We start from the raw sequence: 13,010 nt of genomic DNA, 5'->3' as shown, positions 1-13,010 counted from the left end.
AAACATATTTGGCTTAATTTTTGGTGTTATTTTCTTTGCTTTTTGCCTTTTTATCCAGTTGAGCAGCACTTTTAACATTCAATTTCAATTTTTAACCAAAACCACAATCTTCCTCATCTTTAATATGCTCCAATTGTTTTAGAGGCCTCAATGTAACAACAAGTGGGAGGCAGCACACAAAACCTGGTCTCCAGTGTCAAAGTCCTGTGCTTTCTATGCCCAAATATCCACTCTGACCTCCACACTTTGATTTTTGTGGAGTATAAGGAATGGATCCTTACGGTGGCCCTGAAGGACAAAACACATAGAAAAGCAAAAGCACAAAAGTTAAGGAAATGCGCTCCAAATCCAAATGCTACAAATTGTAAAACTTTTTTTAAGTGAAAATACAAACATTAAGAAAAACATTAAGTGAAATCTCAGAGTAGATTCTGGATGTTTGGATGTTTGGATGAACAATTTCTTCAAAACATAAAAGCAAAATAGAGGTATACAAATATGCTTTGTAGGCAACAGGGCTGCACAGATGATGATGATGCATCTCATTTAGCAGCAGTTTGATTTGTTGGTTGAATTGATTGTGTTGTAGTTGCTTCTCTGTGTTGGATTGTCTTTTCTGATCAATTCAAGACAGAGGCATTCTCTAATAACTAAAGATATCTGCAGTGATTAGTTTTGTCTCTGTCATATTTATATTTAGTTAATATTTAGTTAGTAGAAGTTTATCCCTCACACACACAAAAAATGAGAATAGAAAATGCTGGGTAGTGTTGGCAAGTTTTTGTACCGTTTTCATCTTTGTCAGACTGGTAAAGTAAACTAAAATTTATTGCTACATTATTGTGCGCTGGCTTGCAGTTTGGCTGTACTTTTCCACATATAGCTGGTAGTTTGTGTCTGCGTCTGTTTGTGAAAAACTGGTGGTTTCTGGGTTGTTGTTTTTTTTCCTTTTTTTTCTGCCAGTTTCTACTGACCTACTGATGAATTCACAGACATGAAAGCAGAAGCAAGGAAATGTAGGGTGAGAGGGAAGTAGGGAGAAAGGAAGAAGGATTAGAAGGTAGTTCCCAGCCATGACTCAGTGTCTGAAATGTGATCCGCAGCTCTGATCGATAGCTTCTCCTGTGTGAAAGCAGCTGGTGTTTCTGACTGGCTCTCTACGACCACTTCATCCTGGGTGAAGCTCACAGTCAAACAATCTGTGATGGGTTGGAAGCAGAGCATCAACATCAACCCAGGCAACTCTTGCACTGTATCTCTGACTCTGTACACATGGACATCTCCACTGGAACAATTAGAAAGTAGCTGTCAAGCAGAAAGGATTTTTATTTTTTTCCAACTGATCTTGAGATCTAAAACGGCAACCTCAAAAGTTTCTAGCTGTTCTGGCTGCTGCAAATCTTAGCTACATCACCTGCATTCTCATTGCAACAACTCAATAACATTAAAATTACTAAATCTAAAATCATAACAAGAGACCCTCCATTTCCTCATGGCTCATAAGGTCCAAATGTTGTTTCCAGCTGCAATTTTTGTTTTCCCTGTGAGTCATGAGTAGTTTCATGTGGTTGCCATGGTAAACAGGTGAGTATTTACAATTGGTTTCACCAGTTGGACCAGTTATGATTTTGCAGGGCCCAGGACTATTCCCACACAATGATACGAAATCATTCCTATTACTGTGTGGTCATAGTCTGTTTCACAGTATCACATAAGAAAAAAAACATGGCCCTGTTGAGAATTTATTGCTTTATTAAGTCCTGGAAAATAGTTATAAATTGGAACATAATCAAATTAATTTGGAGCATTGCAAAATGAACATCTGCTATGCGAAGCGGAACATGAGATACGTCTTCAAAAAGCGAATTAATAATAATGAAAAACACATTTTGTCAAATGAATAATGACGAAGGCTCAGCATAATCAGCCAGACAAATAATGCATTTAGTTCAGTAGCTCCCAACAGCTTTGCTACACAGTGTGACATCTTGAAATAAAACAATGTTTACACCTAAAAGGGATTTGAATATTTTTCAGGCCTGAAGAGGTCAAACTACGCAGCATCATAAAGAAAAACAGTGAATCATCTCAACACCCCTCTGATTTTGTTACCCCTTGTAGGAGCCATAAATCACTTAGTGTACATGTACAATATACTGTATAATAAGTAGATCTGATGACCTACTGTACAAATGTTGTAGTAAAATATCTCTACACCTTAGACATACAGTACATATGGCATAATGATTTTTTTCAATCCAAAACGAAGCAAACTGTATAAAATCTGAATATATGGACATACCCTGGTTTGTGCAAACTCTTGGGTCCAGTTCTGAGGTGGGTCAATATGTTGCCTGAGTCAAGCTGTGAAGCGCTTATGAGACATTTGATCAAGTATCCTACTGACAGCAGCCACATCACTTGTTGGTCTCCACATCAAATACAGCTCTGTTGAAACAGTGCAACCTTTGCAATCACATGTGGAAAAGCTTTGATGTCGTTTCTGACATTTTTAAGCCTGCCTGACCCTGTTGTGGTTCATAAATATATAAATATATACATATATATATATATATATATATAGAGAGAGAGAGAGAGAGAGAGAGAGAGAGAGAGAGAGAGAGACAGAGAGAGAGAGAGACAGAGAGAGAGAGAGAGGGGAACGATTAACAGGCTGTTTTATCTTGTTGAGATGTATCGCGTTGTGTCCTTCAGTTTTCAGCTCCAGCTCTCTGACTCATTGCCCTGCAAAAGGACTTGTAGCAGAAGCAGCAATGTTGGGCCTGTCCGAAACAATTTGGGTCACACCGGGAGAAAGAGATAAGACGGGTCCACTGAGACTCATTTAGGGCCGTAGTGCAAAGTCCAAGAGACTTGAGAGAAAGAGATGGAGAGAAGGTCAGAGACTGTCAAAGCAGCAGTCAAAAGGAGAAAAAGTGGAAGGAGCAGGAGAAGGACAGAGGGAGTGGATATCAAAGGGAAAAACAGAAACACTTAAATCTTTGGAGTCTATAGGGGTGTGTGCGAGGAGAGAGATGGGAAATGAAGCACTCAAAGCAATTTAGGTGAGAGAAAGAAATAGAAAGAGCTGGGCATATCAAAGTGTCTTCTAAGTCAAGAGAAACTGAGTTAGGTACAGCCAGGTGTGATAAGTGGCTTCTGTTGAATCTCAGAAAATTGACAGAGTGAGAGAGGAGAGAGATTGGACATTAACAGGCAATAGAGGGAAATGAGCAAGAAGTCCTTAAAGGCAACAAAAGAATCACAGAGGCAGAGAGTGATTCAAATGGCAATGGGTGGGAACACAATGGAAGACAATGAAGGAAAAACCTGATGTGAGGATGAAGAACGGGTCATATAACTGAATAGGAGGATAAAGTTTTCTCTGAGGGTCGTGTTCAGAAAAGAACAAGCTACAGACTCCACTTCTGCCCGAGTTTTACTCAGGAAGTGAAGACAAATAATGTTTAGCTGTTGGTATTTTGCACTTTTTTTCTCTGCTCTAGACCGTGGAAATAAAGAGCACTCTGAAGTGTTATCTGTCTGGTCCTGAAGGCTTATATTATACACACACACACACAGAAACACACACACGGACCACCTTGGGATTCTGGAGGTAATCTCACATGGATTGCCGGCCAGATAGATGTTATTTTTCCTCCTCTCAGCTCCCATCTGTTACGTGGGGGCATCTACTGTTTTTATAGCAGCTGCAATAATGACACAATCCCAAAATATAACTATCAAATACTGGGCGTGTGTGTGTGTATACATGCATACATGCTTGGATGCAGAACACGGTTCGATAATAGGATGGGGGGAGAATGACTCAACAAAAACTGAAACCGTTCTAACAAAGAGACGTGGCAACATCTCTCGGCCCAGAGTGAAAATACCTGCATAAAAATTCCCTCTGGCTCTGTGGCGTGCTCTTTTGTGTGTGTATGTGTGTGTGTGTGTGTGTGTGTGTGTGTGGTGCGCACACACCTCTTTGATGTCATGCTGCAGACGACTTTATCCACTGACAGCAGAGTGTGATCTAGGTCTTCACACAGTGGCCAATCTGCTCTGTTCTCTCCATTAGAGTAAATACCTCTGGTGTATGTGTGGTGTGTGTATGTGAGAGAGAGAGAGAGAGAGAGACTTTGGATGAGATGATATTTCTCTTTTTCCTGATATAGGATTCATTGTATTTGCATGCAAGTGATAGTGGGTTGTCTGTGTCTAATTTCTACTTTTTTTAATTTCTAGTCCAATATCCAAGAATTTGAAATTATTCTCTTAACTGAATCCTTGTGATTTGTATTCATACGTGACTCTTTGAACGCTCGAAACTGTTGCATGTTTGACAGTGAACCGCCTAATTTCTGAAAACAGGAGAGCCGCAGGAATGTTAACAACCTCCTTCTACATTTTCTATTTTCCACGATAAAGCCGGAGAGTTTGGATTGGCAGGCTCAGTATGAGGTGGAGAATGGCTCTTGTCCTTCAGGCACGTTATCAAGCTCTCAAAAGAAAACAGAACGGGGGAAAAAATATGCCAATCACACGCAGGACAGAGAGAGAAAGAAAGACAGAGATTGACAGACAGAGACGCAGAGGGAGACAGCAGAGGCAGAGGTCTGCTTGAATTGCAGGCAGACCCTGTCAGTCCCACAGGGCTCAAGCAACCAGGGATTTGTTAGGCAGTGACAGAGGCTGAGTTATATTTTTAATTAGGAATGTCCTTAAAAATAATGTTCAATTTGTGCTCTCTTTGGATAGTTAACATGGAGAATAGCATCAGCATGTCTGGCAGTGTTGGATGAGCTTTCTGTTTGGCTGTGCAGTGGAGTGTGATCACGCATAAAAACACAAACACACACACACAGATTCGCCCCGGATAAAACACAATGCTCAAGTGGTTTCTCACTGCAAGATATCACTTTATTTTCCACTTGAGGTCCAGATGACATTTGTGATTTCAAATACACCTTTGTCCACGTGTGTGTGAGAGAGAGAGAGAGAATGCATGTGTAGTTTCCCCACACGGATAAAATCACTCATTTGAACAGGAACACTAAATGGTAAACAGATAGAAACAACAACAGACAAGGAAACTCCTCTCTGTGTGTGTCTATGTGCGCACATTTTTGTTACCTCATTAGGACCTTTTCCAGTATAAACTCCGACCTTGTTGGGACCAATAGTCCTCATGGGGACCAAGGTTAAGGTTAGGGTTAGCCTGTCCGCAATGAATGGAAGTCAATGCAGTGTCCTAACGAGGATAACTTATGTGTCTGTGTGTGTGTGTGTGTGTGTGTGTGTGTCAGATGGGGTTCCTATGGTAACTGTCAAGAGATAGCAGTGGTTCGGTATCTGTTATCACTCGACTGTGTTTACTCAAGGAGAAGAGTTGGATGAGGAAAAAGAAAAGAAAGAATAAGGAAAAGTACACAGCAGAAATGAAATGAAAGTTTGATAAGAAGCCAGAAAAGAATTGTTTTCTTTCTTTTTCCTCTGATGACAGCAGCAGATTGATAGAATCCCCTCTCCTCATTATTTTGTGTGTGTGTGTGTGTGTGTGTGTGTGTGCGTGTGTATGTGCGTGTGCGTGTGTGTGTGTGTGTGTGTGCAGCCTGCACAGATGCACAGCTTCACAGTCTGGCTGCCAGACTGAAGGAGTGGTTCGGAGTTCTGCACCTCGACGCCAACAGAGACCTCATATCCTCTGACAGCTTTGACGCCACCACTGGACGTGAGTACATCCCCCCACAAGATGTGTGCGTGTGCATGTGTGCACACAGCCCTTTGCTGTTGAACAGCTACGCTTTTCAGTCCTCATGAGAGCTGGTAGTGATGTTGACAGCGACCCTGCTCTGTTCTTTGCGATGTCAACATGTCTCAACACATCTCAGCTCAGCCACCACACACTCACACGCACTCAAATCTCAGTGTGCTACTTGAAAAAGATAAAAATCTAAATGACCAGGGCATGTCCTGCAGTTTAAAAAATGCTTACTTCAATCTTTTTTTCTTTATTTTTGCCTCTGTCTGCAATGTTTCTAGACTTTGACACCAGCATCTTGCCAATCTGTAAGGACTCTCTGGGCTGGATGTTCAACAAACTAGACATGAACTTCGACCTCCTGCTGGACCAATCAGAGCTGAGCGCCATCTACCTGGACAAGTATGAGCTGTGCATGAAGCCCCTTTTTAATTCCTGTGACTCCTTCAAAGACGGCAAGCTGTCGAACAACGAATGGTGTTACTGCTTCCAGAAGCCCGAGGGTGAGTAAGGGAAAGGAGGAATGGAGAGTTTAAAAAAAAAAACTTGATGTTGGAAATAGAGGTGGGGAAAGGATACAAGGGCCAGAGGGAGGGAAGTAAAGTTTAGAAGTAGTAATGTGATAAATAAGGTTTATTTTATTGTGCTTATTTCAGACCAGTCAATTTCTACACAATGATTATACGACACAACAAAAGTAACAAAATGCTCACTTGAAGCAGTTTTTAGTTACTGCTGAAGTGGTTGGAAACTAATTGAAGGCAGGAAAGTGGAAAATCAGTCTCCAGGAGATTTTAGTTTTCTACAGCCTGGATTTGATTTTGTAATTTCGGCCATCTTTCCTATTTGTTATGATGGCATTTTACTACATAACTTCATTACTGAGATTTGGGGACATGATGACATCTCTGGTGCAAGACAACAGGAAGATAAGCAGTGAAAAGATCAGATCGGGTTGTAAACAAGCCAATTTTACCACACTTGTTTAGAAGAAAAATACAGCAAATGTTAAGACTATTACATCATGTTTTTGTTGTAGAAATCCATGAGGTTTTGTTGATGACTTACTGGTTGAGCTGAGTTATTCTGTACCTACCATTCCCAGTTTTTCTATGTAATAAAAAAATATTACTGACATTTTAGGTGTGCTCATTTTCACATTCACCTCTAATTAAGTGGTATAGACAATATGGTAAAACTGTAGGTTTGTTCATAGCCTGCGTGATTATGTGCATTGTGCGCTCATTGTTTTTGCCCTTGTGTAGCATATTACCATCATGTCTCCAGATGTTGCCAACTGAATTAGTGTCATTAAAATGTGCACAACCAATAGGAATTATGGCAAACACAATAAAACCCAGGTTGTAAAACGGTACATTTTCCTGTGAAGATCATAGTTTGATTTGGGAAATTGTTGGCAGTTATGTTCAAGTATGCACAATTTGCTCTGATTAGGCTAAAACAAGCAAAATTAAGACTGTGGTCCTTTAAGGGGATGATGGACTGGAAAGGACAAAGAATAGATTCAGGCAAAGACATAAATTGTAGTAGATGTGAGGACAGTGGCTATTTAGGAGGATGGATAGAGGAATATAAAGAGAGGGTGACCAATTTAAGAGGATGTTAGATGAAAGTGAGAGTAACTATAGTTGATAAGACAGGGAAAGAGCTGTTTCAGTTCAATTATGTTGGCTGGAAGAGAGGAGGAGCTCTTTTAATGAAACTATTGTGTATGTTCTCTGTTTGTAGGATTGCCTTGCCAAACTGAGAAGAGCAGGATCCAGAATCAGAGTCGAAGGAAGAGCCTCATAGGTCAGTTTGGTTGATTGACAGCTGACAGTAATTTACTGCTGTCTAAGCACACAGCATGCTCACCTTAAACTCTGTCACATACACACTGAAATGATGATGTGTATCTCTGGTTAACATTTTGTCAGGTAGAGCTGCCGCAGCATTATTTTTTTCCTTACTGCACATATTAGCAAAGCCATTCAAACCGTTGTGGTAACCTCCATTAAAAAATAATTTAAACCTCAGATGCTATAAAATAATTGGTTTCTAAATACTGTATTGGCCTGAATATAAGGCGGCCCTGATTATAAGACGACCCCTCCCCCTTCCCACACCTGTTTTTGGAAAGTATAGTATAGTTACATTCTCGCACTCTCCTACCAGGCTCTTGGAAGTGTTAAAAAATTATTTTTAAAAATTTATTCTCTCCGGCAGTTAGCATTTATAAGTGCCTGTTTGTGTTTTTGAGCTCCTTATCATCTATCACAGTGGTATTTGGCAGCTTGACATATTCTGTTTCTGCAGTAGAGACATCAGAAGACACTTTGGACTCGTTTTCACTTGTTGTGAATTTTATTTCCTCTGTGGCAGAAAAACACGTTACATAAACCTTCAGAAACTCCTGCAGGTGAAACTGGACTAATGAAACACTTTTAGTGCTGACTGACTCTAACACGCTGACTATAAACAGACTTTAAGACACTTGCTAGCCTAGCAACATTAAGGCTACAAACAACCCATAATGCAACACTCCATGTAGGAGTCAGTTTTACACCAGTACTTTAATCATTCAAAAACAATATCTGATGTTTTGAACAGGTAATTGTCTAGACCCCAAATATAAGAAGACCCCACTTTTTCAGATGTATTTCAAGGAAAAAAAAGTCCTATATTCAGATTATATTCTTCTATAGACTTTTCGAGTTTCGCAGTCTATTCCTTATAGCCTCTATAGTCTAAATGTCTATTTTTATTCCAGTGTTGTCATTAAGAGGCTGACTTTGCAGCAGGAATACTGGTCGGCATTTGGCAGTCACGTCTTTCTTTTTGTCAAGCCTGTGAGAATAACTAATGTCCCATCGCTTGAGCCGCTCACTCAGCAGTGAAGCGGTGATCAGCTTGACTCTGCTGTGGGCGTGATGTGATTGCGTTACCGTGGTAATGCGGTAACCGAGGCAGCTCTAGTTTCAGGTAGTTAAAAGGAATGAGTAGTATTAAACATACGGCACACCCACAATACGAAGCACATCCTGACATTTTGTACGTATGTCATCCGTCCCCGTCGGGCAGATCATTCAGTGTTTCTGCTCACAGCAAAACAGCTTGAAAAATGAGCTCGGACTGGGTCAAATGAAGGTAACGGAAAATGGGTGTTTGTTTGTGTGTATGTGTGTGTGTGTTATTGAAAGTGACTGCTTCCCCTTAAGCAGAATGTATGGTTGTTGTCCTGCAGCCTTCACAGCAGTAATTGATTGTTGATCTCCCTCTGTGAATACACAAGAACTTCAGTCACAACTACAGGACACATAACCTCTGCTGAGGAGGGATCAGATTCCACCATCTAGTTTTGTCAGTCTAATATTCTCAACGCTTTCTCTCTCTCTTTTCTTACCTCCTTCTGTCACTCGTTCTTCTTCTCTGCTGTTCTCCATCTTTAGGTTCCTATATTCCTCGCTGTACTGAGGAGGGCTACTTCAAACCAACCCAGTGTCATGGCAGCACTGGTCAGTGTTGGTGTGTGGACAAATACGGCAACGAGATCGCTGGCTCCAGAAAACAAGGCAACCCTAACTGCGGTAAGACCACCACACACACACACACACACACACACAGTACACTGACACGTGCACACACCCACATTCACGTTCACTATAGCTAAACAAGGGTTTGGGTTGTGTTGCGTTTGCCCCCAATTTGTCTTGCTGTCTGTCAGAGTTAGCGCTTTGATCCAGGTGGACTACTGCTCTATGTCTGTCTTTTCTCTTCCTTTGTAATCTGCTGCTGCTGCAGATGAGGAAACTGCAGAGTTTCGTTTTAAAACATAACATAATTAAACAAAGACAGCACCACAATCACAACACTATTCTATTTCTTTGCTCAACATCTCTCCCTGTCTCTCCTTATCTTTACCAGTATCTACGCATCAGTGATCATTTAAGCATGCCTCTGGAGCCAGTCATATGTCTGTTTCTATCTGCCTCTGATATTCTGCTCACATAGCTTTGCTAAAACACCAGCATCTTGCAAGTCAAGTAGGGAAATTTGTCACACTTGTCAGCAGAGAGCGATATCAAAAGATTTGTTAGAATTTGTGGTGGTGACTTTGTTGCACCTTTTGGAGGAGAATAAACACTTAAACTGCTGGCTGATGCTGGCCCAAAAAAGATGCATTTAGACAAAGAATAGCATAGTATACAAGACAGCAGTGGGAATTCAAAGGGAATGGTCAAAAAGCCAGAACAAGTACTTGCTGCAAATCAATGGCGGTGGAATTTCATTGTGGGGAAAAAAGACCAACAATTAGCAAGAAAGAATGCAGGCAGACTTACTGATTACCAATCAAACAGCCAACTCACAGTCACAGATTATGGCTCACTCGAATGCCAGTCTAGTCCAAAGCCAGTAATTGCAGCTTCCAATATTGATGAGTTGTCTCTCTAGCCACCCCACACACACACACACTCACACACTGACAGCAGCAGTCCTTTGTCTCTGGTCTAACAAGCTAATCTAACTCTGGCTGAGTGGCCTCAGGCTGAAGTAGCCCGGAGTTCTCCAATACCGATCTGCATAGAACAAACAGGTAGCAATGCAGCAGCTCTTCACTCAGTAGCCTAAACACAAGGACACCAAGCTGATTTTAACAATATAAATGCCACTCAACCAGAGTGCACTTGTACCTAGGTGTAAATTTGGCTGTTTTGAACTAAGTTCAGAAGGATTTTTAGGTCCCAGGTTTGTGAAATGCTGAAGACAGCAGCTGTGATAATGATTCTTGTTCAGCTCTGACTCAGCACTCTAGAAAAAGATAATTTCTTGCTTATTTGCCGAGTGCGCTATTCAACATGACCAATTCAAGGTTCACAGTTTTTCAGGTCCATCTTAAAACAACAGTCAGGTGTCCATATGATCACTGAAAGAGGATTTCATTACTGTAATCATTCTTCCTGTTCATACTGGCTATTAAAAGATCCCCTTCAAATGGGCTTTTAATGTAAGTGATGGGGGCCAAAATCCACAGTGTGTCTACACAGTCATTTTGTGTAAAAATGCATTTAAAAGTTTATCTGAAGCTTGCATGAGGCTTCAGCAGTCTGAGTCAGTCATATCAAGTGGATATCAGAGCCATATCAAGTATAGTATGAAGAGGAGGAATCATTATGACAAGAAAAACCTATTTCAATGTTCATTTGGGCACCTCACTGTTGTTTTAGGACATACTTGAAAAATTGTGAACCTGTCCTTTAAACTCTGTAAAATGAATTACACCGACTCATTACATTTCTTTGTAGCATTTAAATAGGTCATTACACTAGCATGTTCACACAGGGAACATATCAATATGAATTTCCTACATTTGTGCATACTATTTGTGAGAGAAGGCACCCGTGAGCCAATGAACCTACACTATTTGAATCACACGCTATACCGACTCCGTTACACAAGGATCTTTCTGTGCTTCTAACCTGTCTGTTTATGCTGTTATGTTGTTTGTGCATCTCCCTACAGACGAGGACCAGGAGACATCGGGGGATTTTGGCAGCGGCGGTGCAGTCATTCTCCTTGACGACCAGGAGGAGGAGCCATCACAGAGCGGGCGGAGCCGGCAGAAGAAGCGACGGGGCCGGATCCATCCCCGAGGAGCCATTGAAGATGACGAGGACGAGGAAGACGATAAGGATGATGAGATCGGCTACGTTTGGTAGCTCCTCTCTCATTTTACTCTGCCATCAGCCGACCAGGAAACTCCGTTAACTCAGCACAGATCTGAAGCCATTCCAATTTCTCCTCCAGTTACCTTGGCAGTGGTCCATCTTTTGGCTCCTGAACTTGCTCCTGTAATCCCTGTCCCTTATCCAAATCTCTCTCTTCAGTGAACCTCATCCGACCTCTTCCTTTTTAAGTGTTTTGCTCTTTCCTCAGACAGAAAACAGAGAGCCTATTAGATTTCAACAACAACTATCAAGCCCCTAATCAAGCTCAAGCTGTCCACTTTCTGCTTCTACCTTCCCTCAAAACCTGCAATCTTTAACCTCCTCTGACATGGGCTCACATGTCTATTTTCTCTATTATCCCCTCTATCTACTTCTTTCTCTTATTCTGTCTCTCTATTCTATCTCTGTATGTCCGTGTCAGAGCCTCTGGCCAGTCTGTGAGCCCAGATACATTAGCTGATGTATTGGATGTAAATATGAATCCTCCAGGAAAGCCAAATTGTGGATTACCTTTGCTGTTCTTCCATCAGCGGTTCATTATCATGTTCTGTGTTCCACCGTCGGGCTCCTCCCAGTGTTCAACGATGTTCTCCGCAAACCGCTGCCACACTCCCAGGCTCTGAAATACTCCCTCTCTCTCTCTATTACTTCATGGAAGATTGTAAATTATTTAATCGTTGATCTTGAATGTCCCAGAAAGCCCAGGAAGCAATGAGAATAATGATGTATTGTCGTTGTTGTTGCATGTTTCTCATCGTGTTTCTGTAAAAGAGAGATTTACCTGGCCAGGTCTAGCTCTATGCATCTCAAACAGAAAGTGATGCCTATTTGGCTGCTACAATACTTTGTTGCTATGTTGATGCTGTCTAGTGTCTTTTTGGTTCTTCTCCCAATCTCAGGAGGTAGGAAGTTGCATTGCAGAGCAGATAGCAGTGTAGAAAAGCGAACTGCAAAGGCCTACAGTCCAAATCTGCGGCGTCTCAGCCAGCTATTCTTTTATTAATTGGTCAGTAGGGCTGCCGAGGCTGTTTGACTGTGCATGGACACTAGAGGAAGATGCTGCTCCTGAGCTGGGAGGACACATGAAGTCGGGGGAGCAGAGAAGAGGCTCTGTTCTGCCTCCCAACATTGGATATGTTCAGTGATTTAAATTGAAATCTTCACCATGTCAACTAAGTGAACTTTTCTTTGTAACTTTGAAAATTTAAGTAAAGTGGCACTTTGGGTGTCTTTTGAAACTTACAGGTCTGTGTCCATGTGTCTGTTGTTCACATCTCTTTCCTCACTGTGAAACCGCACACAGTAATTGATTGTTTCTCATGCTTATGGTTTTATTTTTCTTGAAGCTCCAATTTCTCTCGCAGTAAACAATCAAATCCCTCCATCAGTTCTGAACTTTTCCAGCCTTGAGAAAGCAGCAATTGTAGCAGCAGAAAATACTCTTTATCACTTGCCTTTGAGAGAGAAGAATCACAAAGGCAGCAGTGCCCAAAAGAACATAAAAGCTTAATGAGTGT

At 41.4% G+C, this 13,010-nt stretch overlaps 1 protein-coding gene across 3 annotated transcripts in view; it reads left to right on the top strand.

The window, feature by feature from the left end:
* The window catches only part of spock1 (SPARC (osteonectin), cwcv and kazal like domains proteoglycan 1), a 111,301-nt gene extending 98,566 nt beyond the window's left edge, over window positions 1–12,735 (top strand). For all 3 annotated transcript variants that reach the window (XM_042419698.1, XM_042419699.1, XM_042419697.1), the window contains 5 exons: window positions 5,618–5,737; window positions 6,049–6,270; window positions 7,517–7,579; window positions 9,217–9,354; window positions 11,288–12,735. In XM_042419698.1, coding sequence (XP_042275632.1) covers window positions 5,618–5,737; window positions 6,049–6,270; window positions 7,517–7,579; window positions 9,217–9,354; window positions 11,288–11,484 — 740 coding nt within the window. In that variant the 3' untranslated portion in view covers window positions 11,485–12,735. The remainder of the gene's footprint in view (window positions 1–5,617; window positions 5,738–6,048; window positions 6,271–7,516; window positions 7,580–9,216; window positions 9,355–11,287) is intronic.
* The last annotated feature ends 275 nt before the right edge of the window (window positions 12,736–13,010 follow it).

Source organism: Thunnus maccoyii, chromosome 8, assembly GCF_910596095.1.
Source record: "Thunnus maccoyii chromosome 8, fThuMac1.1, whole genome shotgun sequence".
Classification (NCBI taxonomy): Eukaryota; Metazoa; Chordata; class Actinopteri; order Scombriformes; family Scombridae; genus Thunnus; species Thunnus maccoyii.
The sequence above is the reverse complement of the archived record's forward strand: the minus strand, read 5'-3'. Positions and strand labels throughout refer to the sequence as shown.